The 25878-nt window shown below is 36.7% G+C and overlaps 1 protein-coding gene across 2 annotated transcripts; it reads right to left on the reverse strand.

The window, feature by feature from the left end:
- Positions 1 to 1003: 1003 nt before the first annotated feature.
- GGNBP2 (gametogenetin binding protein 2) lies at positions 1004 to 25878 on the reverse strand. Of its 2 annotated transcripts, none has more exons than XM_027870472.1 (13): positions 25707 to 25878; positions 18473 to 18553; positions 16931 to 17184; positions 15897 to 15995; positions 13806 to 13919; positions 7506 to 7715; positions 6176 to 6350; positions 4763 to 4957; positions 3973 to 4120; positions 3700 to 3825; positions 3463 to 3611; positions 2821 to 3069; positions 1004 to 1246 (listed from the first exon to the last, which is right to left on the reverse strand). In XM_027870472.1, exons 1-13 carry the CDS (start codon positions 25797 to 25799, stop codon positions 1043 to 1045), a joined length of 2097 nt encoding a protein of 698 aa, XP_027726273.1. In that variant the 5' UTR covers positions 25800 to 25878; the 3' UTR covers positions 1004 to 1042. The 2 variants fall into 2 exon arrangements, with proteins under 2 accessions (XP_027726273.1, XP_027726272.1); XM_027870471.1 differs by having other exon boundaries at positions 7512 to 7715; positions 25707 to 25875.

Genomic DNA, 25878 nt, shown 5'->3' on the forward strand with positions numbered 1-25878 from the left:
CATTTATGCAGACTTCAGTGTGTTTAACTACTTCGTGCAACTCATGATCCTAAGCTTTAAAAGGCAAGTAATTGCCCTATTAGGTAATTCTTGGTTCAAAGTCTGCCAAGTTTTGTTTTCATTCTTATGGGTCAATATGAACCTTTGAATTTAAGAAGTACTAAGGCACTATTAGTAAGAGCAAGTGAAGTATCGAGGAAAATTAGGTAACTGGTATATTTAAAGGGATTCCAGTGGACCTTTAAGAAAAAAAAAAGGTATCAAAACTGTCTTATAAAATCAACTAGGCTGGGGGCAACTAGGTGGATAGAGCACCGGCCCTCGAGTCAGGAGGACCTGACCTTAGACACGTAACACTTACTAGCTGTGTGACCCTGGACAAGTCACTTAGCCCCACTGCCTAGCCAAAAATAAATAAATAAAATAAAATCAACTAGGTGAAGTAGAATAAATGATCAAGGGGAAGGATTTTTGTTCATTGAAGAGGATTTTCCCCAACATCTACCCCATCAAAACCAGGTTGAGTTACCAGGTCAGATGACTGGCAAATTAAACACTTACTACATTAAGTAGAAACATGTACACCAAATTGTACTATGCATATTAATAAATATTCTTTATTTTTAAATTTTGCACATTGCGCTTTAACATATTACATCCAAACATTTTTTGCAAGTGGATGTCTACTTTGTAAAACCTTATATTCAGCTCATCATTTCTGTACAGAATTATAAGTACAACATTACTTTTTGCCTCTAAGTTGCTTTTGTAAGTCTCACAGTAAGAGAAACATTTAATGAAAAGAGATGGCTTAAATTATAAGGCAGGCTTGCACAGCTACTCAACTAAACACACAAGCCTGAAGAAAGAACAAATTAATGAAGTTACCTCCACCAACGTCCCCGAAAACAAAAAAGAGAAAAGAATCACATTGATTTAAGATAAAATTCTGCCAAAAGTCACTAAATTAAGAGTTTTTGAAAGAGAAGGCGCAGTAGTCATCTTGAGTGTTTCAATGAAAGACAGAGCTATTTTATTTATTTTAGTTTGCTCCGGCTGTTGTCAACCAGCCACTACAAATGGGCCTCTTGTGATCATTTAAGCGGCAGTATTTATTAAATTTCTCCTTCAGATGTTGTCGGTACTGTTCTCTATTGCTGTAGAAAGACTGGTTGTTTGCCATAAATGACTGTATTTCATCTTGTGAGATAAAGATTTCCTCATCTGAAGTGCATTCAGACTCATCCTGCAAAGGAAAGTAACTGTTAAACTAGGACTTGTAAAACAGAGAATGGACAGACAATATAAGGATATGCTGATAGAGGGGAAAAAGAAAAAAAAATCCAGGCTTTTAAGTTTCAGTTCAGTTAATATCCAAGAGTTTCAAATACAAACTCTTAAATATAAAAAATAATTAATGGCTATCAAAATGAGCAATACAGTATCACTGCTTTAGAAGATGATGATTAATAATAACACTAATACTAATAACAATGGAAACCTGGAGTAGGGATTAGAGAGCAGGTTTGAAAGCCAGAAAGCCCTGGGTTCCACTCTCACATATACAACAAGTTATATATCCCGCGCCAAGTCACAATCTCTCCTAGTGCTCCAGGCAATTCCCTAGATTAAGTGGCAGAGAAGGGGCTGATCTGTATTGGTAGAGGGAATTTTTTTCTCTCTCAGAGCTCCCTATATCAATCACAAGTCTGGTTCAAGAATAATAAGTCTAACAAATGGTGTGAAATTCTTGGCTTGCTTGACACTGAAGCTCAAATCCCTTATCTCTTTACCTGAAAACATCAAATAACTGAAGATGATTCCAAGTAGTATCAACTATCGAATAACCAATGAATTTCTAATAGGGGCAGCTAGGTGGCTCAGTGAATAAATAGAACACTGGGCCTAGAGTCAGGAAGTCCCACCTTCCTGAGTTAAAATTTGGCCTCTTACTAGTTGTGTGACCCTGGACAAGTCACTAAACCCTGTTTGCCTCAGTTTCTTCATCTGTAAAATGAACTGGAGAAGGAAATGGAAAACCACTCCAGTATCTGCCAAGAAAACCCCAAAATACGGTCATGAAGAGTGGGAAATGACTAAACAACAACAACAAATCTCTAACAGAATAGATATCTGTGTACCACTTTCTTGAAAAACAAAATTCAGCCTTCTCTATTATACCTAGGACAGTATTATATTATAAACCCACTAAGAATTCCATTATAAGATCTGACTCCTCAACACCACACAAAGGGCCCTAATCATTGTTAACAATATCACAATCTTCATCTCATAAGCTGGGTCATTTGAGGTCAGGTATAATTTGCCTGTAGTCCTGGCTCTGCCATGTTCCTTCAAGGCATAAAAAAGAGACAACAGAGGACTGTCACATTCTACTTAGGCTGAGCAGCACATTCCTTACTTGTCTGGAAGAATGGTTCCCATAAACTGACAGAGAAACAGTCAGCAGTAATCAAGTTTCAAGGATGGTGATTCTGAACAGCATTTGTTATGACCAGAAGTTAACTTTTTGCCAGGGCTCGAAGTAAGGTTATATAGTAACTACAAGAGTTTACTCTTAAATTCCAACAACTCTTCTACCCTACCCCAGGAAGGTAAGGCTGGGAGGACAATCCAGCTCCTCCCTTAGACTCTGAGCTTTGAGAAGCAAAGAAGGGGTGCTCTACAATAGCCTGTGCCCTCTTCTAAAGTAAAGCTGAACTTTAGTCACTTAAAAAAATCCTAGAGCACAGATTCTCTTTACACCATCATTCTCCCCGAATTTGCAGCCTTTATACCACCACATGTTAGAATACTTACAAGGAGTTCAACTAAGCTCTTGGCACCTTTTCCAGAGTCAGGACTGAGTGACGCTTCTGCAGGTTCTGCAAATTGTGGTACGTTTTTCCTATGTTCAAACCAAGGCAGTGGCTGCCCACCCTTTTCAGAGCTGCAGCAATTTTCAGCATGCGAATCTTTGGTCTTGTCACGGTGAAACACTGTGTGCACGGTATTTCCTAAGGTCTCTCGATTACTGGGATCTGTAATACAGCTTCCAAGCTTTTGGATCTGAAATCATAGTAATTAATTATTAAGTAAATTAATTACAACTCAAGACAGGAGACTCCTTGACAAATCTGTGGAAAGGGTACTTAGAGAGAGATTATAGAAAAAATGAATGAGTTCAGCACCTTGAAATGGGATCTAACACTTAGGTGAGCAATAAAAGAGACAAAGAGGGCTGACATGACAAAAGAGCACAAAGAAAATACAAGTCACAGCAGCTCCTTAAATACCTTAGAAAATCACAAAACACACTGATCCTCAGGGGTTTTTTTTTTTGTTGTTGTTTTTGCTTTATGATTCCAAGTTACTCATCAACTTATCCCTTTAGATGCTGTGAATTATATAAAATAAAACTGCAAAATGAGCTTCTTGCTATAGACAAGTTATAACACCTACATGTTCATCACACTTCAACATTTTGCTTTTCTTTTTCTTCTTTTTGTTTTTTCCTTTTGTGTTATTCTCTTCAGAATTAGCCCAACACTCCACACAGCTATCGCCATCTTCCTCTTTGTCATCACAGTGATGAACACAGGAATCATCACCTGAAAGAGGGAGTACTGTCTCAATTGTGCTCTTAGAGAAAAGCAGCTACTTTAATAGAAATAAACAAGAAGTTCATCCTGAACCTACCATGTTCATCATGGTTACATATGCCTTCAGTGCAGGCTATATCTGAGCCCTCCCGAGAACCTGTCTCACTCCCTTCCATGCTAGATGAGTATCCACAATCACTACCATTACAGTGCGGAGATAAACCTGAGAATAAATCAGACGTTACAGTATAATTTGCACTTGTACTTAACATAATTTTCTCAGAACTAAGAAAAAAGATCTATGACTTTATTTTCTTCCATCTAAAGATAAATGAGAACAAACTTAAAGAATACATGCTTAACAGCTCACCTTTTTTTATTTTAGGAGACCCCAATAAATTGCCACTACTTGGACAGGTACACGAGGTGTTTTCATTGGTAACAATTACTTCTACGCATCTGTTACCTTCTTCTGTACTGCCACAGGCTTTGCAGCTGTTTTCCACAAAGCCTGTCTCCTTAAAGAATCAAGGCAGAAGTGATTATACAAGCCACTTAAATAGTTTTCTTAGCATTTGTAATGCAAAGGGATGGGGAGGAAGGAGAAATGGCTTAGTAATACTCTAGAACATTCAACTAATATAAGCCCCAAACTGCACAATTGTGAGTAAACATTTACAAAAGCATTTCTGGCTTTCAGACCTGCTCTCTAATCCCTACTCCAGGTTTCTGTTGTTATTAGTATTAGTGTTATTATTAATCATCATCTTCTAAAGCAGTGATACTGTATTCCTCATTTTGATAGCCATTAATTAGAAATTAGACAAATTCAAGACCTAATCATTTCAAGTGGGTCAAACATATGAGTTTTTACTTTATCCCATTATGGAAGGGTGGGCTGACAAATCTACTTGATTTTATCTTTAAAGTTAGAAAATTCAAGTTTACAAAACAAAAAGATGTTATGTTTCTTGTTCTAACTCAGCTCTACTACTACCTATTTTGGTATTTGGTAGCAAAATGATGCAAAATTCAAATCCAAAAGAAAAGTAAAAAATAAAACATTTAACTATGAATACTCAAAAAACAGACTACTCTTACAGGAAGTAACCTCTAAGGAATTTTTGGCACAAACTATTAATGAGTTGATTCAAAATTACCTTTTCTTGGCTTATTTCCTTTTCATCTGCTGTTTGCAAGGGGGCAGGAATGTCACATACACACTTATTTTTCCGCCTATTCTTCCTTTTTTGGCGCTTCTTTTCTTGCTTGAGTTCTCGTACTCTTTCTTCTTCTGAGAACTCTTCACAGAGTTGTTCTAATCGGCTAATGCCCTGAACTTTTTCCACAGCCATCTATTTAGAAAAATAAAAAATTATGCCATTGGATAATAGCTTTCTCTAATTTGGCAGTTTAAGATGTTAATCAGATAAAAACTAATAATGCATTTCAAAAATTAGCTTCCACTAAAGATTTTATAAATTTTCCAAAAGATTCCCCCATAAGGCCAATCTTCAAATATAGTGGGGAAAAAAAAAATAATGTAATCTGACAACATACTTCCCCTCCCGACACACGATCTTACTTCAGTCAACAATATTTTAACATTTCAACACACCAAAGTAAATATAACTGTATCTCAATTTACTTCTTAAAATGCAGATTCTGGGTTTTAAAGATAGCCAAATTCTGTTAGAAGTTTAGTTTCTGAAGATATAAAAGGGAAAGAGTGAAACACAGAACAAGTTAAAAGACTTAAGAAATTTTTACAAAACAAAACACAAAATGAGCTCGAGAAGGATACAGCAAAGACATTCCAATATCTTTGCCAAGAAAACCCCAAACGGAGTCATAAAGAGCTGGACACAACTCAAATAACTGAACAACAACCACAAAAGATCAACCCCTAAGGCATATCACAATGGGATATTTAATAACTAAATTTATTTCTCTCAAAGTATAATTGAAAATTTTTGACTTTGGAATAGCTTTCCATCTAATAATAATGAAACAAGAAATCAGGTAAACTAGGGTCTACAGCTTCCAAACTAGTGGCTGTGTTCTGAAAGGTTAAATTAGATAATATGATAAGGCTAAAAAGATGTTATAAATTATTTAAAAGGAGGTGGGGGAAGTAGAAGGGAGAGACTTTGAGTGTAATAGGAAAAAAAAAAAAACCACCAAAAGGAGATATGACAGAGAAAGCTAAATGATAAAACAGTGGAAGAAGGGAAACATCTTAAATTTAAACTGGGCAAAATGTACTTAAGGTTTTATTATATATGCTTTTAGACAGCTGTACATTGCCATGGGCTTTGCAATCTTTTACGAGTCCTCTCACAAAATCCTGTTAATCACTAGTCTCTATTTTGTAGACTGGGAGTAAAAAAGTAGCAGGTAGATCAGAAAAGAGAGGAAAACTAGGTCTCCCCACCCCAAAAAGACCAAACACCCCTATAATGCCTATCAGCCACAAATGCTAAGAGAGGAAAATTAACTGGTTTCCCAGTTTAAGATTCAGTCCACTATTTTGATCAAGCCCTCTCAGATACTGAAACAGCTCCCCTCCATACCTCAAAACTCTTGCGTAAAGCATCAACACCAAGATAGAAAAGCATCTGCCATGTCTGCTCTTCAGCCCGTAGTTTTTGCCAGATTCGATGCAGTCGTTCATAAAGATGAATACCCAGGCAGGTCAAAACTTCTTCTTGGGCTATGTCTATTGTCTTAGCATGCCTTTCCCTCCGCCTATAAAGCATTAAAATCAGGCAGTGACTTTCTAATAAATGTAGCACATTAATGCTTTCTGTGTCATCAAGTTTATATTTTAACACAACCTGAACACTAATATGTAGTAAGAAAGCTAGGTGTCTATAAATATACACAGATGTGTATATCTATGCATATGTAAACATACATGCATGTCTGTGATACCAAGGACACAGAAACACACATGTGAGACTTAAATCTTACTACAGCTAAAAAGGATGGTAATTCAGGAACTGGCACTTGAACACAATTCTATGTAGCAAATAGGACTTTGGAATTACCCAGTCAAATACAGCTCATTCAGTGTTTTTTTTTGTTTTTGTTTTTGCTAATGACAAAAAACCTGGAACTTTTCAAAGAAATGGAACATTAAGGAAGCAGGAAGATAGGGATAAGAACTAAATTATTCAGCTATATCTCTTATAGAAGAGAAGTGATCCTAAAATGAAAAACTAGTTCACCCACACACAAAATGATGAAAGGATTAAGAATGTGCTCAATTAAAACAAGTGACCATCTTTATTTTTTTCTAATTTTGTTTTCATGATACCTAGCCAAAGATCACATTTAGTTTGGAGGTTTTGTTTTCCTTTCTTAAATTTAAAGGAGCATGCACAGTTCATGAATTGCTTACCTTTAAAACACAGCAATTCTATCCAAAGTGCTGACACCCTGCTGCCAAGCCCATAATCTTGAGCAACATTAGCAAAAGTGGTTTTTCCATAAACTATTGGAGGCCCATTCACAGCAATTACCCAGACTAAAGCTTTACAATTCCACATGAATGGAAAAGTCACTTTTAGATCATTTCAACTGAAAAAATTACATTCCTATAACAAAAAAATGTCCATCTCCTTTTGATCCAACTTGGAGCATGGAACTGAACCAATAGTCACAAACCATTTTCTTCCTATTTTTAGTCATAGAATAAAGAAATGTATATTTCTGTATCAACAGACAGAACCAAGAGAACATGTATTATGAAGGCTGACTTCAAAACATAGGCTTTATATCTAAGCATATGTAATGAGGCAAAGGTGCAGAAGAGATTTATTTACAAGGCTTAGAAACAAACTTTCGGTAATAAAATAAAGAAGCAAAGCGCTAGATAGCCCATTCTAGCAAATTACATACTCATACCCTCCTGCGAACTCTGGCTCAGCTCGACCCAACAGATGTGCAATGAAATCTGTTTCACAGCATACATGTATGTGTCGTTCATGTGGACAGCACCGCAAGCCTTCATATAGTGCAGCACAATAACCCTTCTCTTTGCTGCAATCAAGCTCACCAATAAGAATATTGTATGCTCGAAGTACTTTATTTTTGCAGTCAGTACAAAACCTAGTAAAAATTTAAAAAGGCAAGCAGTCAAAATAAGAATTGGCTATGATGTAGACTCAAAAGAATGTTAGTACTGGAAGGGATCTTAAGAGATCATTTAGTCCAATTCCCTTATTTTACAAATGAGAAAACTGAGACCAAGAAAAGGCAACTTGCTCAAAGAAACAGAGCTCGTGATAGAGTAGGGACTAGAACTCAGGTCTCCTGAATTCTGCCCAGTACAGGGTCCTACTACTTCACTCTGCCTCATTTAATAGATTAGCATAATGATGAAGACATTTTTCTCAATCTACATCATTAAGCAAGCCTCGAGGAATATGTTGAATGAACAGATGAATTTTAGTTTCCATTAAAATATACATTTTAATGTATCAAACAGTTTAAAATTTTCTGTAAGGTTTTAAAGTTCTTTACACAAACAATTTATTACAAGTGTTGGACTTGGAGTCAGGAAAACCTAAGTTCTAATCCTGCCTCACTTACTAGCTGTGTGACCCTGGGCAAGTCACTTAACCTCTCTCAGCCTCAGTTTCCTCATCTGTAAAATGGGGATAATAGCACCTACCTCACAGGGTGGTTGTGAGGATTAAACATATGTAAAGCGCTTTGCAAACCTTAAAGCGCTATAGAAATGCTAGTATTATTATTAAATAAGAGAAAAAAGATTAGGTTCCTTATGTCTTAATATTTTTTAAGTTGAAAATCTTGTCATGATGTGGAGTATTAGCATCTGGCTGAGAACTGTCAATCTAAAGTGTGCATGTGTGTATGTGTATGTATATGTACATGTATATGTACATGTATATGTACATGTAATTGAAAGAAATAGGTGTTATGTTCATTACTCCCTCTACTCAGGCCCCCTCTTCCACAACTTCCTTACCAAATAGGGGTAAGCATCCCTTTTTTTCTACCCCAGCCCCCAACTCCACTTCTGGTGCTGGAGGGGGGTATTATTCTACTCCCCTCTGTCCCATTCACCATCCCTTTAACTATCAGGAACAAAACTGCCCTTCCCTGACCATACCTTTCCTATGTGTTATTTCCCCATTTAGAATATAAGCTCTTTGAGGGCAGGGACTGTCTTTGCTTTTTTATTTGTATCCCCAACATTTAACAAGAACACAGTTCTTAGCACATACTATGTGCTTAATAAATACTTTTTCATTCATTGATTCAAAGTATACTTTTTCAAATTCAAGCATTTTAGTAGACCTGGTAAAGAGACTGACACTTGCACTGTCACTTCTAAGTTCATCAGCCTTTTAAAAAAAAAGAAAATCAGCAATGACAGTGAAGCATTTTTTTATTTTTTTTCAGAAGGCTATGTAGACAGCTAAATACCAGACTATTAGAAGTACAATTTTTGTTTCTTCGTTTTTGCTTCTTAAAATTTTGCTATACAGAGGAAGGATTAAAGTATGTGTTTAATAGCAGTACTGTAAGCACAGAAGCAAATAGCACTCTGCATGAGTAATAGTGATTCTCAGAGTTTGCTCAGTCACTTAAAGAAGACAATTTTACAGTTAACACATCTTCTAATGATGCAATATCATAGAACTCAGTCCACTAATATAGAGTGTCCCAAAAGTCTATTTTAAGCTATTAAAGCTTAAGATTGCATTAAGATTTTTGGGACACTCTGTAGTACACAATGAAACATTTACTGCTTTGTACTCAGGAAAGCTCACATAAAAGTAGATGATGCTTAAAAAAAAATGAGGGGAACTATCTGGATATTAATTAAATATATATTATGATTTTCTACAAAGAGGCTGAGAAATGACATCTTAAAATTCAAACCATCTCTCAATAAGATTTAGAAACACAGGAAAAAATAAGGATTTGAGATGTTTCAAATCAAGAATTTGACACGCAACAGTTACTCAAACACTCACTACTGGGCTTATCTTGGGAAAAGTCTCTTCCAGGAGTGAATTATGCAATTTGCAACCTATCCATAACAACTTGCTTATCCTCCTCCCTATCTTTGCTGCACCTTAGAAACTCTGGTAAAAGTCAGGCAGAAGACAAATTAAATGCTAAAATAAAAGTTCTGATTAACCTGAGCTATTCTCCCCTTCCCTCCCCCCAGTATATAATTCAGAAAGTTAATTATGACAAATAATTTAGTTTACATTTGAAACAGATGTTAAAATTGAAGGCATTTTAGAAAACAGGCAATAATTTCTTTTATGATATAGCTCTTTAGTGACTATTGCATTCAAAAGGCAGAAGGCAGGGTTTAGAAGAAAATTTCTCTTATTGGCAAGTAAGGCAGGAGAACCATCAGAATAAGGAACTGACAGAAAATTCTTACAGTCAGTCAATGTAATTGTCCTCAATTCCAATACCTGCCCAAAAATACCGCTTAAAAAGCAAGAATTCTTGACTTGAGTTATCCTTCTTTCTCTATTATAATTGAGGATAGGCATCCTTCATGTAAATATAAAACATGACACAAACAGTGCAGTTATTAACTACAGATATACAATACTTCAGATCATGAGCTCAAAGAAAATAAGTACTTGATCAAGCAGGACAAGGATTATCTCAGCAAAATTCATCTATATATTACCTTAGTTTAAGAGAAACTGGAAGATATATGTAAAAGTAGAGCATATGATTGAAGAAGGGAACTACTATTCTTGTCTATACTACCCCTCCTCCTCAAAACACAAACTCACTGAAGAGAAATCTATTTGCTGAATAGAGTAAGCCACAAAGATATTATATTCTACAACCTAGTACTAAAACTGAGGCAGTTATAGTAAAAACTTAACCTGAAAATTTAGAGGGCTAGCTCTAAAATCAGCTTTTTTCTTTACAGGAGTAAAAGATAGCTCTTTGCAATACTAATTACTCCTAATTATCTGCTCTAAGTTTTCCTAGAAGTAGTTTACATATTGTTTCTAAGAATCATTCAAAGTAGATATGACCACATACTCAATACAAATGGACTTAAAGGAAAGACTAAGATGAATAAAAAATTCCTGAATTCAAATAATTCTAAATCATGTTTTACTATCAATGAGAAAGACTAAAAAAAAATCTATCCCAGAGGCATAAATGTGAGAAACACTATACAATAGCTAATTAATAGTTTGTACCTACAGGGTCTTGCCCATAGTAAGCACTTAATAAATGTTTTAGGTGAGTTATGAGGTAAGAGGTAAGAGGTAGAGGACAGGCTTCAAGTCTCTTTAAAACTTCATTTTTAAATAGTATTTAGAGACAAGGCCCTGCTGTCAAGGCATTTGTTTTCTTTTCTACAAGGAATTAATGAATGAATAATCTATTTATTAAGTGCTTACTATGTACAAACCACTATGCTAACTGCTGGGGATACAAATAGACAAGTAAGACAGTCCTTGCTCTCATGGAGCTCACATTCTAATGGGGGAGACAACACATATGGAAGGTTTCAACTGTACATCAGATGGAAAGGTTTCATGTTCCTTAGAGTATAGCAGCAAAGCAGATGTTAATGTCTCTTCTTTAATGTCATTTCCAGTCATAGTATCTTATCAGTTTCTGTCGATAAACCATTTGACAGCTCTGGTGACAAGAACTTTCTTTTTTGGGGTCTTCCAAAGATGTGGCTGTAGCACCTGCAGGAGCACTTGCCCAGCTGCATCTCCACAAGGGTTGCTTCTCAGGATGGCAGCTGTGGACATTGGTTTGGAAACACTGCTATTCCAAAGACTCTTGGGTTCAGGGTCCTGGGCTGTCCCCATCAAGGTCTGAGGGAAGATGGTGTCAAGATGGCAGTTTGACTTGCCTGGCACATGCTGCCTGTTTCTCCCTCAGGGTGCCTTGCTGCTTCAGCTAGGCTGGTTTGCCTGCCCTGTGTGTAGCAATTGATTGGAAGCTGGTGGATGACTGGCCCCTTTTCCATAGGAGCTGCCTCCCTAGATGATGGCTGTGAGGGCTGGAATGTAGGACCAGTGATCTGGGGGTACTACTAGTCCCAGTGCTGTTGGTGGCAGTCAGTCAGTAGTTGGTGGTGATGAGGAAGGTGGGCCCCTTTTCCACAATGATTTCTCCCTCAACAGTGGTTGTAGGAGCTGGGCTGAAAGCAGGTCTGGTGGCTGGGAGATACTGCTATGCCCAAGGCCAGCCCTTCTACAAACTTAATCCCATCACTTCCCCATCTCCTCCAATAGACTGCCCCACAACCATTCCCCTTCCAGATCAAATGTTTAATCTCAACCTTTCTCCTGGCTCTTTCCGACTGTCTACAAACATGTCCAGGTCTGTCCTAAACTTGGCGGGGAGGGAAGTGGAGGTGCGGGGGACTGGGGGACCAGCAATTCACTGGACCCTACCATCTCCTTTAAGTGACTGACCTTTATCTCTCTTCCCTTTCACAGCCAAACTACTTTGCCTTCTTCTCTTCTCCACTCTTTGCAATCTGGCTATGAGTTCATCACTCAACTAAAACTGCTTTCTCCAAGAATCGACAAACCCGAGCTTTTTCAAAATCCTTATCCTTCTTGGCCTGTAAACAGCACTTGACATTATTGACTATCCTTCTCCTCCTAGATGCACACTATCTTCTGAGTATTCATGACACTACCTATTCTTTTGATTCTTCCCTTTCTGACTACTTCTCAGTGTCCTTTACTGGATCATCTTTTCTCTCTACACACACTTCCAGTGACCTTGGCAGCTTCCATGGATATATTTATTATCTCTAGTCAAGAGAACTATGTTTCTAGCCCTAGCTCCCTTCTGTGCTACAGTCCTATATCACCAAATGCCCACTGGACCTTTCAAACTGGATGATTGTGGGCATTTCAAACTAACATGTCCAAAAAAGAATTCATCTTTTTCTCAAAATCCACTCATCTAAACTTCCTATTTCTGTCAAAGGTACCACCATCTTCCCTTGGCATCATCCTTAACTCTTCATTCTCTTTCTTTCCACATATCTAATCAGTTCCTATGTCTTGTCATTTCTACCTCATTATCTCTCACTTCTGTCCCCTTATCTCTACTCACACAATCCTCCCCCTCGTTCAGACTCTAACCTCTTACCTAAACTATAGAAGCCTTATTGATCTCCTTGCCTCAAGTCTCTCCACTTTGTTCCATCCTCCACGCTAAGGCCAAATTGATATTCCTAAAGCAGAGATCTGACATGCCACTTAGTTGATCTAATAAACTCCAATGGTTACCTATCACCTCTAGGATCAAACACTGTGTTTAGCACAGAGAGCCTTTCACAACCTGGCTCCCACGTACCTTTCCAACAACACACATTGCTTCCCTTCATACATTTTGGTCCAGCCAAACTGAATTTTTTGTCTCTCCCATCTCCATGCTTTACACAGGCTGATACACCTGGAATTCACTCCTCTCTCCACACCTCCAACTTCCTAGAATTCCTTGCTTTCTTCAAGGCTTAGTTCAGATGCTACATTCTACATAAAACTCTTTCTGATCTGATCTCCCAGTTTCTAGTAATTCACCTCAAAAATGACCTTGTATTTGTTTTGTATACACTTATGTACATGTGGTCTCCTCTTCTGATAGAGGGTAAGCTCCTTGAGGGCAAGGAGTGTTTCATTTTTATTTTTGTATCCCCAGTGCCTAGCACAATGCCTGGAACATAGTATGCAGCTTAATAAACATCACTGAGTGATAAGGCTCCCCCAGTGTGGCTAGGGAAGGGATGGGGGAAACAGGGCCCCAGATTATATTTGGGGAGCAGGGGTATACCACTATATCTGGCCTTCTGCTATCTGCAACACCTGGAGAGTGCTGCCTATTTATGAATGATTGCAGGTGGCTTTGTAACTTAAGATCTTAGTGGGCACTCAGTGCCTATAGCACTGAAAGGTTAAAGGACTTGCCCAGGGCTACACAGCCAGTATGTTTCAGAAGCAGAACTTACACCCCAGGTCTTCCTGGCTATGAGGCTAGCTCTTTAGCCACTATGCCATACCATTACATATGAAGGGCTACAGCTGTTAACTTATAGCTAGTCATTTTGAAAATCATGCTGGAAAATGTTTCATGAGAACAAATGAGGGATAGGCGTATTAGACATTTAATAACATTACTACATTTTATCTTAAGACTTACCTGTGTTTTCGTAGATAGGTTTCTAACGTTTCTAAAAGACAACTAGAATCAATTAAAACTACTTCATCCCTGCATTCCTGGGACATTAGTTCCCACACATCCATCCAACAACCTCTGCAGAAAGAAAAATGAATACTAATATAAATGATGACTACATATGAACAACAGCACATTCAAAAACAGGATGAAGGATTGCTTTGTTTTACCTGGCTGTTCCCTGGAAAGGTCCATAATGGAAAATGATCCTACACTTGCTGTCCTTCCTGTGGTCTTCACTACTTTTCTTATCTGTACTTAGCTTCTCTGAACTGACACTGTTACTGCTCCCTTCACTGTAGTACAGTAGTATTAAAAGACAAATATAAAATCAAAGCCTCACAAATCTTTAGCTATAAAGTATACAATAAGCTAAATCTGTTTTGAACTACAACCTAAGAGATATAGGTCAAACCCTATTACAATGAACTCTAAGATACTCTTCAAATTTGTTAGGAGTACTGTAATATTATTGTTAACAACAACTGCTCAGAATAAGTAGGTCACTAGCTAAGGGTTCTTATAAGTCTTTAAGTTATAACAGGGTTTTTTTTTGGTAATGGAATTTGACCTTACTTCAGTGCTTTAAAATAACTAATGCATTTCAAGTATTCAGTGATACTGAGATAAACTAAAGAAGAATTAAGATTTTATCTTTCTACAAAAGATTTGTGATTAAGTATGAAAAGGTTAACACTAAGATAAGCAGTGGGTGGTTAATAAGAATTATCATCAAGCCAAAAGGGCCTACAACATTTTTATGCATTATATTTTTCTACTTAAAAGATTATACATCAAAATATTAACTAAAGAGTCTCATAATAATTTTTTTTAAATCACATCTTTAAAATTAGTCCAACAGTTATGTCTTACCTAGAAAGAAAAGTAGCTATGAATCAGATTAAATTTCACTAGATTGTAGCAGGCTATATGGTCTTTATCTTCAAACACTTCATACATAGATTTTATTTATGATCTGCCTTAACCTATGTAAGAATAGATTTAGGTAGATCTAAAACATACTTAGATCCCTCTACTTAGTAATCAAATAGGTTTAGGTGGCACCTAAAAGCATGAACTAAAAACACCACTAGAATACCTTGAAGGCCTGACTTCTAAACTCAAACTATACACCAGATGGCAATACAATTTTGGTTAACAGGCCACTCATGGAGAAGCTAGTTCCTTGTCTAAGTAGAAAACCACACCAGGCAGCACATATAGTTTACCTCAGATGGTAAGAAAAAGTAACAACAACAACAGACATATAAAGTGAGTGGTGCATTTATTTCACCCTTTCTTACAATATAAGAGAATGTACTGAAGATCAAATCAAGAAAGAATTAAAATTGATTATTAACTCTAATTCAGTTTATTTTAAAGTCTAAAATTTCTTTTAAACCTTTAATACAGTGGTACTAATCACACTCCTTTTCTTGACATAACTTGATTTTTAAAAGATGAAAGAAAAAGCCTAACTTTAATTTATATTCCATCCTAGATAAACAGGGGCCGCTTCCCAGTAACTACCTAGGATAGTTTGTCCTATCATGGAAGGATACTAGGAAATAGGCAGAAGAACCATCCATTAGGCCTATGTCCCTAGAACTAACTTCTGAAAATGACTCAATAGTGATTTAATCAAGAAGGGGCAGCCTTAGATATTATTAACTCTGAAGAATGGTTTACATGTAAAAGTTAGGTCATTAGAACAATTAAAGGAAACAACCATTTATACTTAAAGCTATTTCCAGGATCCAAATGGGTCAAAGAAATATATTCCTATTCTTATTGGTTAAAATAAAATTAATAACAATTATATTAGGGATCAATTCCCTTCTAAAAACTTAAAAGTTCTAATGCAAAAATATACTTTATGATCAAATGTATTCAAAATATCAAGGTAAAAGGTCTTAGAAGATTGACATTTGTGGAAAATGTACAATCAACTATGTGAAGAAATTCATTTTTTTCTTGGCCAATGACAACTGAGTTTACCTAATACTTAGAATTCTAACAATGATAAATAGAATCTATGTGTTCAACCAAACTTACCCCAAAGGTTTTGGTTTGTGTGTATCTAAGGAGTGCAACTGACATCTCTTGTTCTTCTTACTTTTTGGAATTGCATCTATCATGTCATTTAGTTTGGACCTATATAAAAGTAAATATGTCAAGGATTACTCAGATACTGAAGACTATATACCATTCCATACTGGATCCATGAATCACTCAATATAAGGTTAAACTATTAGATGAGTTTTTATTAATGCAAATTTCTCTTCTGAAGAGTTTAATCATTTTAGTTTTTGCCATGATGACGATGATGATGATGATAGATAGATAGCAATTATATATAGCCTTTTACACATACTATTGCATTTAGTCTTCACAACAATCCTAGAGATAGGTAATATAATTATTCCCATTTTACAGATAAGAAAATTGAGGCCCAGAAAGGTTAAGTGAATTGTCCAGGGTCACAAAGCCAGTAAAGTGTCAAGAGGATGGACTTGAACCCAGGTCTTCTAGGCTCTGAGGCTGGCTCTCTTATCTACTACTGTACACCCAAGAGTTCTTAACATCATTGGTGTCAGACCCCTCTGGTAGTCTGATGATACCTATGAGCAAATGTTATAGATATATAAACTAAAATACAAAGGATTATAAAGAACACTCATGATACCAAAATGCAGTTCTCAAAATATTTTTTAAAAAAGTTCATTGGCTCTAGACTAAGAACTCCTATACTACATCAAAATGTGATTAAATGAAGAAAATACATATACTACTTAAATATATACAGTTTTTTTCTTCTCTAACACTGAAAAGCATCACCATCTCTAGTCACCTGGCAAGTCTAACGGCTTATCTTCCCAAAGCTACGTTCCCAAACTAGTAAAAAACCTTTACTATGCTAAGCATTATTTTGACTATTATATCATTTCAAAATCAGCATCCACATACATGCCCCACTGGCAGACAATGACAAGCTTCTTAGGCAAATATGTGAAAGATTTTATCCAGTTTCTGAAAGTAGTTGTCAAAAATCTCAATTTAAGCAAGCCATTTTCCTTTGTTTAACTTACCCATGCACATAAAATAACGTATAAAGCTTCTTTGCATCAGTCATACAGCTTCGAGTAACAGAAAGGACTCCCTTGGGCCCTACAGTAAGAGGCTCAAGGGCAGGATTTCCTGACTCTACAAGCTGGGAAAAGAGGCGCTCCACACTGCGACGACAACCAACACATGGGACAAGCTGAGAAAGTGCACTCAAGACTTCACGCGATGTCACCATCATGGCAATATTGAGATCTTGCTGCTTAAGCATGCTATGTCGCTAAGAGCAAAAGGGAAAGCAAAAATGAAAACAAGCCCTTCAAAAATGTTAGTAATAGGTAACATTGTTAAAAAGAATACCTATACTATAATAGCACAAGTGTTTTCCAAATAATGTATCCCTCACTCTTCAAGAATAAAGACCTTTTTTAAAAATAAGATTTAACTGACATTTATAAGATAAAAATTCAAATGAATTACAAGTTTAATGTACTTTAATATTTCTCCAGTAGATGATGCCGATGTGGAAAAGGGAATAAACATGATACTACAGATTAATGGTCTCCAAAATGGGGACGGTCCCATGGCATGACCCCAAGGGTATGTGAGCAATCAACTGAAGAGTGGGAAAATGGATCACATCCTACCCTTCCCGAGATAGCCAATCATAGGGCTCATCTTCAAAACAACTTATCTATCCTTCACTCATTACTCTCCCACAAAACTCTCATCCCTTTCTGAAAGTGTGAATTCTCAATTTCCCCTTTCTGAGCCAGGCAATGGCCCCTTAGGGCATATAACTTAATTCCCCATAGCAGCAACTGTACCCAGGTACCACTGGCAAACTCACTACCCCCAACCCCTCAGTAGACCCACAAGGTAAAAAAAATTACTAGCAGAACAGGAGATCAAAAAAGTTTGGAGACACTGCTATAAATCAATGTAGAAAGTATTACTTGTTCCCCTTAATGAAGTGTTTGTTCTTATAAATTGTTATGCTATGTTATTACTACTAATGACCCCAGTTTAAAAAGGCCCCCAAAAAATTATGAAAGGGAATGGAGAATAAGAAGAGTAAGACGGTCAATTGTTAAGAAACTCTCAATTCAAGCTTTCATTCACAATTTTCTGGAACTCTGTGAATTAAGATCTGTAATACAAGCTAACTATCTGCCTTTTGTAAGATCAATTCAATACACAATGTTATTCTGTTCACATCTATGTCAGTTTCAAAATGAAATGATAATCAGAAAATTAACTATAAAAATTTATTTATCTTCTCGAATCTGATACCAAAAAACAACTCATCATGTATTATGTCTGCTCCCCCCTCTAAAAGACAAATGTAAAGACAACAAAGTAGATTTGAAAATTTGAAGTTTTAAATTTTGAAGTTCTTTTGTATGATAGTATCATCCATGACCATTCACTGTAACGGTCAAAGAAAGACCATAAATTTAAAACTACAGAGTTAATACAATTTACACAGCTGTATCAAGTTAATTAACTTATCAAGTTAAAGAATTACATTCAGCAAACATCTAAAGCAGTAATATTAAAGACTTTACCTGAATGAACTGCTTTAGTTGTGCACCGTTATTCTGATGCCCATCAAGATTTAGCACATTATCAGGAAATTCCATCACCATCTTAAAATAAAAAAAATTTAAAAGCACATTCAAGTCAAAATTCTTTCCCCATTCTTGAAACATACAAAGCAATATTTACTAATTCATGAGCTGAATGGTAATATTTAAGGGTAGATTTGCATGAATGCAACACCAACATCAGGTTAAGGTTCCTCAGCCAAGTCCTAATGTGATGCCTCAGAAAGGTATACTAGTAACTGAGTTCTCTCAGGCCATACTAACAAAAATGTAAGCTCTGGAAGGCCCAATACCATATGCTGGAAAAGATCTGGGTATCTCAGATACTCAGTGATTGACTATATATCTTGTCTAAGAACCAGTCTAGTTAAGTGCCGGGAGGCTCACCATCAGGACTGATTGCTAAGTGAAAAATTCAAATATTAAGTCATAGAGGAATACCCATAGTGACAAAAATCAGAGGTCCCTACGACTCCTTAAGAGCAGGGATCATGTTTTATCTAAGCTGTTTTCCCCAAACATCTGGAAAAGAACACTTAAGAAATTCTGTGAAAGAATGATAGTCATAATTATATTAACATGGTCATGTTTCAACAACATATATCAGAAACTTCACTGCAAACGTGTTAAAAAAACAAAAAAGACCTAAGAGGAAGCAAAAAGATACAGACCAGGACTTTAAACAAATTATGGTATGAAAAGGTCACCATCACATGCTAATGCATCAGATAAGAAACCAGGAGTCCTAGGATATAAAGGTGGAAAGAAGAGCCACAACAACTTTTGTTAGGGAAGTCTGCCATATAGGTTGTGCCAGGGCAGAGGAGAGAACAAGTTCTGGGGAGAAGCTGAAGGTCAAGTGACCCTTGACAGTACCCAGAAAAATAAGGAGCTTTCTGGGGGATCAAAGATCTAGAGTTGGAAGAAACCTCAGAAGTCATTGTTTAACTCCCTCATTTTATAGATAAGAAGCCTGAAGGCAAAGGAGGTTAAGTACTTCAGCGAAGGACACATGGCTAGTATGTAGCAGAACAGGATTCAAAAACCCAGTTACACTCCCATTTCAATGCTCTTTCCACTATACCATGCTTGCTGTCTTCTCTATTCCTATGTTATCTCTGGGGGACTCCTAACCCTTCTGATTTTCCTACCTGTCCCTGACTGATATTCCTTTCATTTTTAAAAATTAATTTAATTAAAAAGGAACAATTCATTCCATAATTAATTACTTGGCTTAAAATGCAAATGCTGTACTGAGGTAACCTACTGAATGTCTACTAACAACTCCAGGTGAGTGGTATGAATGTGAGGAAGAAAGTAAGGCAGCTCTAGGTATTGAAGGGGAAATCTGGAGGGAACAAATTCACTACATCCTGTTAACCCTGTTTACCTTCACCTGGGTAACTTCTAAGAAAAAAAAAATCCAACTAACTTTAGTCATTTACCATAAACGTAAGCTGTTTTACTTAATTTGTGATTTTTAATTTCTTGTGAAGGAATTCATTCCCAAAGGATTCTGTTAAGCAAGGTATCAATTGCTCTATTTATACAGTACTGTCCTTCAGTATGCTAATATAATATTAAGGCAATCGCTGTGCTTTTATAAGAGTAATTGAAAATTATGTATTATTATACCTAACAGATGATCTACATGTAAAGAATAGGACACTGATTTTAAAAGCAAAATAATTCAGTAGCAATAAAAACATCAAGTCCACCACATGCATGTTTCTTCCTAGTCTCCTTAACTTTTTAAAAGACCAGTCCTCTTCCCTCCTTAAATATATTAGTCTTATATGGTCAAATCTAAATCCCTCAGGAGCTGATTATCCAATTTAATGATTAACCTTTTTGGTTTGTGTCTAGTTCTCCCCCTAGGTAGTCTGTTTAGGCTTTTTACTAGAATGTAAAGCAGCAGAATAAAGGTGAACTCAGGTTATTTATCTTAATTTAGTTTATGCAACTTTAAATGGTTTAGTGAGAGAGAAGACAGTTAATTCAAAAATTTTACTTTATCCAGGAATTTTCAATTATAATACTCCTGTTTCTTTTATCATGAGAACTGGCTGAACTCAACTCAACCTGAGGTTCTTTCAATTGAGCCATTTAATAATAATCCAGTTACCAAATGATCTTAACTGATAAGAAAAACACAACACTACATACTAGAGTCATTGCAGTTTTAGAGTTTTGTTTTCTACATAAAAATAAATTCAGTTAGCAAGTAATTAAGCATTAGGACAAATCTTTGGAAGTTATGTGAATCAATAGAAGCAACATACCGTTTCATACCTATTTAAGTGGACTACTTAAAATTTGTATCCTTCACCTGCTTAACTGAGAAATATTATTGTACTTCACTGTAATTGGACACTGTGCTTTTATGTCCAATTACACAAAATTTATCAATCGTTCATGACTTGTGCTGTTTTCAGTCAGTCAACAAGCATTTATTAAGAGTCCAAAATATCAATCTAGAAAGACCTGAAGGGGTTTTCTTTGTTTTGTTTTTGTTTTTTTAAGATACAAACTTGAAGACCCAGTGTGTGATATCCCAAGTTCTAACTATGTTTAGGGAAACTTTGATTTTTTTTTCCTTCTAATAATGTTTTGCAGTCTTATGAAAGCAGAACAAAAGAAAATGCTTAATATATCACAGACTTTGATGCTCATCAGAACATTTATTCACAAGCATTTATTAAGCACCTAGTATGAGCCAGGCACTGTGTTTAGTAAGCCCTGAGGATATAAAGGGGAGGAGGGTGAGTCCTTGCTCATAAAGAGATCACAGTCCAATGCGGAAGACAACATGCAAACAACTATTTACAAACAAGATATAGGCAAGATAAAAACTAGAGATAATCCTAGAGGGTAAGCATTATGGTTATTATACCCTTGCTTCATGAACCTTTACATTTGGTTATAGATCAAGTTATTATGTTATCCTGTGTTGTGTCCAGCCTGGATTTTGTCAGTCTTGCAATGGCAGTCTCAGCAGTGGATAACTTCCCCTGCAGTGGTTTTATGCTATTTTATGCCATTTATGCCAACATTCATGAGCTAAATAATTTATTTCCAACACAGTGTCTTCTGCCTTGGCAGCATTTTGGCCAAGTTCTACATAAGGTACTATGTACTATTAACTACCTAACGGGGAAAGAGGAAAAAATGGCACTATTTTGTTTTCTATTCTTTAAAAATCACTTCTTAGGTGACCTAAACAGTATTGTCAAATATTCTGCATGTGCACTCACCTAAAGATAGAACAGATGCTGTCCTGCATAGGGTTGCCATGAGGATCAAATGAGATACTTGTAAAGCACTTAGCACAGTGCCTGAATGCTTAGTACAGGAGTGAGGAACCTGTAGCCTTGAGGCTGCACAAAATATGATCCGTAAAACCTGGATTCAGCCAAAAGGCCAAACCACACGTGTCTTTGAGGCCGAAGGTTCCCCACCCCTGGCTTAGTAGGTGCTTAATATTTATTACCTTCCCTTGTTCTTAAGATTATTCCCCCCTGTGCTGCCAGTGAGTGAGAATATATTTATCCAAATCACTTTCATTTATGTTCCACTAAAAGGACCCCTGGACTTTGCCATTACTCTATCCCTCTGCTGCGCCCTTAAGATTTCTTCGCCAAATGAACATTATGTGTTGTCTTCCCACCACTCCAGCACCCCCATTAGAGTTTGAGCTCCTTGACAGTAGTGTCTGTCTCACTTTTTCTTTGTATCCCCAGCACCTGGCACATAGTAAGTGCTTAATAAATGCTTTTTCATTGACCCTGAATTTCTTCTTTCAACTTTTATTTGCAACATAATCCTTTCTGCAAAATACATTCCAATGCTATTAAATCAAGATTCCAAAGAGAAAACATGAAACCACATACCTTTTGATAGCACACTAAATCCACACCTCCAAGTAGAAGCTAACATTTATCCTACACAAAGTCTAAAGTATCTTTCTGGTAAATTTAAATACTCCAACTCTTCAAAGGTTTCACTATAATGCAAACCTGTGTTCCTGGCATTTCCTAAATTTGTAATTCTAACAGAATTAAAAGCAGCATGTTAATGCAGACAGATTGCTGCTTTCCTAAGCAGTCTATAATATTAATCTTTAGGATTCTTTCTCAAGTAAGATAAAATGCCTATATATTATAGCTTTGGATTGAAGCATTCAAATCCATCTTCCTAAATCAGGAACATTCTTACTACTATAGTACAAAGGCCTCCTAATGCTGAATGTTACAATGATAGTCAGCATTAGGAGGCCTATGCCCTACATTAACAGTACCTGAGGTTACTTCTTTTAAAAGGCTTCAAAGGTTGAGACTGTAGATAGGATCTAGATAAGACTTCTGGATAGATTTTAGTTTAACTTCTAACAAAAATTCATTTTTTAAAGAGCTATGAATATTTCACATTGGAAGAGAAGACAGTTTTTGCTCATTTCACTTTACAAGTGCTAAATGTGACTTAAAACTATATTACTCTTCAACTTATGCTACTAAACAAGTTCAAATATAGTTCCTTTCTGTTTCTATCCTCAGTCTGATATCTACATATTCACTAGATAGATTTTTAATCTAGTTACTAACAAAAATCAATTTTTAAAAAGTGCTAGAAGTATTTCCAGAACATTGGTAGAGAAAAGTTTCTAAAATTCTACAATTTTTTTCCCTCCCATCCATTGTTATTGCTTCCTGGATCACAAGCATGTTAACAGTAGAATCCGCTAAGCACATGGCTACCAAGAAGCGATCAATACTGATGACTACTAAAAATGCATCAATGCTTTTCCAGAGAACATAATTTGCTCAGGACTTTATCAATGGATAAAGGGAACAAAAACTCAAACTCAATGAATTTATAAACACCATTACTAAGACCATTTCCCACAAAAGCCTACCACATCTTCTCTCTTGCAGAGGAACATGGTCTGCTCCTTCCTAATCTCCCCTGCCCCCCACCCCCAAGTCAACAGGTGACTGGGTTTGCAGAGGAAGGGCTCTGCAAGCTTATTTCTTCCATTACCATACATCTGAGGGAAAAATATTTCACTAAAAAACATTTAGTGACTAAAATGCCAAACTCCTAAAGGAGTTCATTCTCCTAAGTGACTAAAGTTCACATTTTTCCAACATAAAATGCTTTTCTTTAAAGGAAATGTTATTTAAATTAAGCCCAACTACATGCTGCTCTCTTTTTCCTAATTCTGAATTCAAGAAGCAAGATAAAAACTAGAAGCAGGGAAATGCTGATATTAAGTGATTTAAGAGAAGCATAAAATGCTCAAAATGTAGGGGGGAAAAAGCTTTTTTCAAAATGTAAAATTTTAAGTCATCACTGACAGATATTTAACATGAAATCTCAAATACTTCAAATATTGAGATATTAGCCTATCACTCCTCATTAAGAGCTAAAATTAAAATGTAAACCTGGAAGATTGAATGTTTTAAATTCATTAGGTATTCAAATTTTTGTGATTTGCCCCATATAATCTTCCTTACATCCAATCTCTCTCCCTCTTCTTTATTCTCTAGTAGAATTTTTTTTTTCCACTTCAAGATCTTAGGGGAAAGGACACACAAAAAGAGGGAGAGTATACACAATGTTTGCATGAGTGCTAATTGCATGAGCATTTATTCTAATGGATGAATGGACCATTTAAAATATCAAGGATGGTATATTAATTTTAATTTAAACTAGTTTCCCTAAATTTTTCATATAGAAGATAGAAAAGGGTACTCAAAACATGGATCTATTTTCTGATAAATCCTCTCTCCTTAAGTCTTAAGACTACAAAAAGTACTCCACTTTTTTCCCCCACCAAAAAGTAACCAGACTAACATAATTATAGCTTTTTGCCTTGAACATTCCAACAAATTACCCAGTCAACTCAGTCACACTTTTCAATTTTAAACATTAAGTACTGCACCTCAATCCAGTCTTGACAATGGCCAACAAGAGTGGCATCTCTAACAATGACTTGCATTTTAACAGCTATTATAAATTTTAGGTGGCATTATTTTCACAACTATATATAAAACCAATTAACAGACAATTTAGGTTTGAAATACATAAACCTTTGTTTTGAAAACAAGTTTATTTTCATCCAAATCTAGTTCTACACTCCAATAAACTTAAGTACTTCAGGATACCAAAAACAGATTTCAAAAAAGAAAACGTTGATCAGAGATCTTTAAAAATAGTGACAAGCAACTGCACTCTTTATTTCCTGTTAAGATTCAATTGCATGTTTTTGCCATTTCCTCCAAAAGGAAACACCTTTTTTCATATAGTACAGTAAAAAACAGAGTCAGATAACACTGTAGGACTATTAACTCCTGAAAGGAATCGTAAACCTAGAACTGTAAATCACCCAATCACACAAGAAGCGGCTTTTCTAGGGCTTTTTTTGGACGTTTATATCTTTTAAAAAGGTTCTAAATAAATGATAATTGGAAAATTAAACACAATGTTGTTGTTTTTAATGTCAGGAACATCTATTTGAGGAGTCATAGCCTTGCGAGATAAATCATTCTTAGTTTCTTAGGTGGGTTAGACAATTCAGAGAATAAATTATAGACACCTCCGCCCCCCAGGGTAAGAAGTTAAAAGAAGAGCTAAATAAAAATAATTATGGCGAAAGTGTTACTGAATGGGTAAGGCATGCCGATAAACTTCAGTATTTAGGTTATCCTGCCGGTACAGTGCTGCATATAATGAAACACAAACATGCAGGCAGCAGCAGCCCAGCTGTGACAGTTGCAGATTATCATTAAGTCTCCTCGGGGGTTGATGGTTTCAGAAAGAGATAGGCCCCAAAATGCCCCTAGCTCTGGCGTTTCTCTTACAAGGCGTCTGCTCTGAACTGGAGCATGTTTCCTGGGATGGGACAAGCCCAATGGGATGGAGATGTGGAAAAGGCTAGCGAAAATCGGTGAGGGGGCAAGGAGCGGCCTGCCGGGGCCGCAGCGGCCCTGTCCAACCAAGGGGCAGGGAGTGAGTGTCGGGCCTGCGGAGAGGAAAGGCCTTGCCTAGGAGTTGCAACACCCTCGTCTTTCTCCAGTGCGCAGCTCTCGGCCTGGGGGAGGGGGAGAGGGGGGAACAGCTGCCAAAGCGGCGGAGGGAAAGGAGAGGAGGGGAGAGGCCAGGCCGGCCCAGCCCGGGCCCGGCCCGGCCCGCTCACCGTGAGGGTGTCGTCTATGTAGAGGGGAATTTGCCTCCTCTCGAAGGGGAACTCCTCCTCCCCGTCTCTGCACACTGCCACCAGCCGCGCCATCGTCTCCGATGTGGCTGCTGCTGCTGTCGCCGCCGTCACGACCGCTTCCCAGCTGCCGCTACCGCCGCCGCTGCCGCTC

The sequence above is a fragment of the Vombatus ursinus genome, unplaced genomic scaffold (genome assembly GCF_900497805.2).
Source record: "Vombatus ursinus unplaced genomic scaffold, bare-nosed wombat genome assembly UNPS02014797.1, whole genome shotgun sequence".
Lineage (NCBI taxonomy): Eukaryota > Metazoa > Chordata > Mammalia > Diprotodontia > Vombatidae > Vombatus > Vombatus ursinus.

Bases quoted from the DNA above. Each gene is read 5' to 3' on its own strand.
- GGNBP2 (XM_027870472.1), bottom strand. From the start codon at position 25,799: ATGGCGCGGCTGGTGGCAGTGTGCAGAGACGGGGAGGAGGAGTTCCCC. The intron at 6,351-7,505 runs GTATGTAATTTG...AATGCTTTATAG, and splicing joins GAGTTCGCAGGAGGGTATGA to GCGGAGGGAAAGGCATGCTA. The intron at 4,121-4,762 runs GTAATTTTGAAT...TGATTCTTTAAG, and splicing joins AGGAAATAAGCCAAGAAAAG to GAGACAGGCTTTGTGGAAAA.